The sequence below is a fragment of the Cajanus cajan genome, chromosome 4, assembly GCF_000230855.2.
Source record: "Cajanus cajan strain Asha chromosome 4, NIPB_CcT2T_4, whole genome shotgun sequence".
In the NCBI taxonomy this organism is placed as follows: Eukaryota; Viridiplantae; Streptophyta; class Magnoliopsida; order Fabales; family Fabaceae; genus Cajanus; species Cajanus cajan.
In genome coordinates, this window is record NC_138520.1 from 20,589,980 (window position 1) to 20,592,729 (window position 2,750).

Below are 2,750 nucleotides of genomic sequence, written 5' to 3' on the forward strand. Positions count from 1 at the left end.
TTGGCCGAGTGGGGTCACTCGGGAGGAAAGCCTCTAAAATAAACAGTTCAAGTAAAAATGAGCAGAATGAGTTGAATTGCATTTCTTTAATTGGTGCCTCGTTAAAAACCTTATCAGCCAAAACCCTTTTTCACTTTTTTATAAGGGGAAAAAAGACCGATCAAGGAAAAGAGTGCACCATGCATGTACATTGATGATGATTTCTTTGTATTTACAAACATCTCTAGCTAAAGTACATCTTCAAATGAGTCGAGTTCCAAGTCCGAGGAATGATTTTTCCCGACAGCTCTTCCAATTTATACGCTCCATTTTGTAGGTTGTGCCAAATCCGAAACGGGCCATCCCAGTTAGCCGCTAGCTTGCCTTCGTGGGGGTTGCATCTTGCTGATCCTTGCGCTCTCCATACCAAGTCTCCTTCCTTGAATTCTCGCCTCATGAGGTTGGAATTATGTCTCCAACTCATTCTTTGTTTGCACGCCTCGGCGACAAGTTGAGCCCGATCGCGCGCCTCATCGATCATATCAACTTCAGCCCGAAGTGACATGTCATTGGAGGCTTCATCAAAATGCGCACGGTGAAATGACGGCTCACCAACTTCAACCAGAATCATCGCGTCCGAACCACACGTCAATCGGAATGGTGTTTCTTGTGTTATGGATTGGGGGGTGCAACGATAAGCCCATAGGACTTCCAAAAGCTCTTCTGCCCAGACCCCTTTGGCATCTCCTAAACGTTTCTTTAATTCTGAGAGAATCACTTTGTTGGCAACTTCAGCCTGACCATTTTCTTGCGGATGTTCGACCGATGTAAATCGGTACTTAATTCCCAAATCTTGGAGAAATTTGTTAAGTTTCTGGTCTGTAAATTGAAGGCCGTTGTCAGTTATAATGGCATGGGGGATGCCGAAGCGTGTGATGATATTTTTCCAAAGGAATTTTTGAACGTTGTTTTCCGTGATGGTGGCTAATGGTTCGGCCTCAATCCATTTGGTAAAATAATCAATCGCTACCAGCAAGAACCTTCACTGCTCTTTGGCAATAGGAAAAGGACCTAGTATATCCATTCCCCATAGGGCAAACGACCAAGGCGAACTGATGCTGTGCAACTGCTCGGCTGACGCATATATTAAGTTGCCATGTCTTTGGCATTGAATGCACTTTTTGACAAACCCCATGCAATCAGTTTTGAGAGTCGGCCAGCAATAGCCGGCTCGAAGTACCTTTTCTGCTAACGTTCTGCCTCCCGAGTGAGAACCACAGATCCCTTCATGAACTTCGCTCAACACATGATTGGCTTGTTCGGAGTCGAGACATTTGAGTAGTGGAGATGAAAAACCTCTTCGATAGAGTTCTCCTCCCACCACTGAATATCTCGCAGCTTGAGTTCTAAGCTTTTTGGCTGCCGAGGGGCATGTTGGTTTAGTGCCTTCAGTGATAAAGCGTATGATGTCAGTCATCCATGTTGCTGGTTGTTCGAAAATTGCTAAACAATCAGTGGTGTCGACACTTGGTGTGGAGAGCTCAAGATGAAGGGTGGTTCGGAGTTGTCCAGGTTTGCAACTGCTAGTTGCCAATCGGGCTAACTGATCGGCTCTTTCATTATTTTCACGGGGGGTGTGCTTCACGACTACTTCATCGAAATACCGGCACATATTTCGGAAAGTATGATAATATTTCAACAAGTGGGCGTCTTTAACCTGAAAGTTCTCATTTACTTGTTCCGAGACGACTTTCGAATCGGTCCAACAGATAAGCTTCTGAACGCCGACTTCTCGGGCCAGCCTTAACCCCACCAACAATGCTTCGTACTCGGCCTGGTTATTGTAGGCTTTGAATGCAAAATGGAGTGATTGCTCAAGCGCCAAGCCTGTCGGCCCTTCGAGAATTATTCCAGCCCCACTGCCTTGATTGTTAGACGAACCATCAACACGGATCGTCCATTGATTACTCTCAAAGTGGCTGACTGGCTGTAATTCATTGATGAAATCGACCAAACATTGTGACTTGATCGGGCCTCTTGGTTCGAATGATATATCAAACTCAGATAATTCGATTGACCAAGCCATCATGCATCCTGCCAACTCGGGTTTCCGCAAAACCTTGGCGATTGGACAATCAGTGCGCACAATAATCTTATGGCTATGAAAGTATTGTTGGAGACGTCGTGCTGTGTGGACCAAACTGAGTGCTACCTTTTCTAAGAGTTGATATCTCCCTTCGGAGTCTTGAAGCATTCGGCTGATGAAATAGATCGGCCTTTGTGAATCTTTCGCTTGTATCAAAACGGCGTTGACTGCTTCGTTGGAGATACACAAGTATACCACCAGGTCTAGACTTGGATCGGGTTTCGAAAGAATCAGGGTCGAGCCGATTTGCTACTTAAGGGTTTTGAAAGCCTCCTCGCACTCTGTCATCCAGTTGAACTTGCTAACCTTCTTCAAGAGTCTGATGATGGGCTTTGCGGTTTCAGCTAGACAGGGGAGGAACCGAGAGAGTGACGTTTGCCGACCGGATAACTGCTGAACTTCTTTGATGTTACGCAGACTTCTCATTTTGACTACCGCCTGACATTTATCTGGATTTGCTTCAATGCCTTTGGTCGACAACATGAAGCCGAGGAATTTACCCCTGGCGATGCCGAAAATGCACTTCTCAGGATTTAACCTCATGTCATGTTTCCAAAGTTGTTGAAAAACTTCTATAAGGTCGTCTTTATGAGTGCCAAGATCATTTGACTTAACCACCATGTCA

General features: G+C 45.4%; 1 protein-coding gene across 1 annotated transcript; it reads right to left on the minus strand.

Moving 5' to 3' along the window:
- Positions 1-223: 223 nt before the first annotated feature.
- LOC109799532 (uncharacterized) lies at positions 224-2,233 on the minus strand. The gene is made up of 3 exons (XM_083073450.1): positions 1,170-2,233; positions 1,010-1,113; positions 224-858 (listed from the first exon to the last, which is right to left on the minus strand). The coding sequence occupies exons 1-3, from the start codon at positions 2,231-2,233 to the stop codon at positions 224-226; spliced, it is 1,803 nt and encodes a 600-aa protein (XP_082929576.1).
- Between the last annotated feature and the right edge of the window lie 517 nt (positions 2,234-2,750).

Coding starts and splice junctions, on each gene's coding strand:
- LOC109799532 (XM_083073450.1), bottom strand. CDS start 2,233: ATGCTTCAAGACTCCGAAGGGAGATATCAACTCTTAGAAAAGGTAGCA. Junction 1,114..1,169: donor CTCAAAACTGATTGCATGGG/GTTTGTCAAAAA, acceptor TATATGCGTCAG/CCGAGCAGTTGCACAGCATC. Junction 859..1,009: donor AGCAGTGAAGGTTCTTGCTG/GTAGCGATTGAT, acceptor TTCAATTTACAG/ACCAGAAACTTAACAAATTT.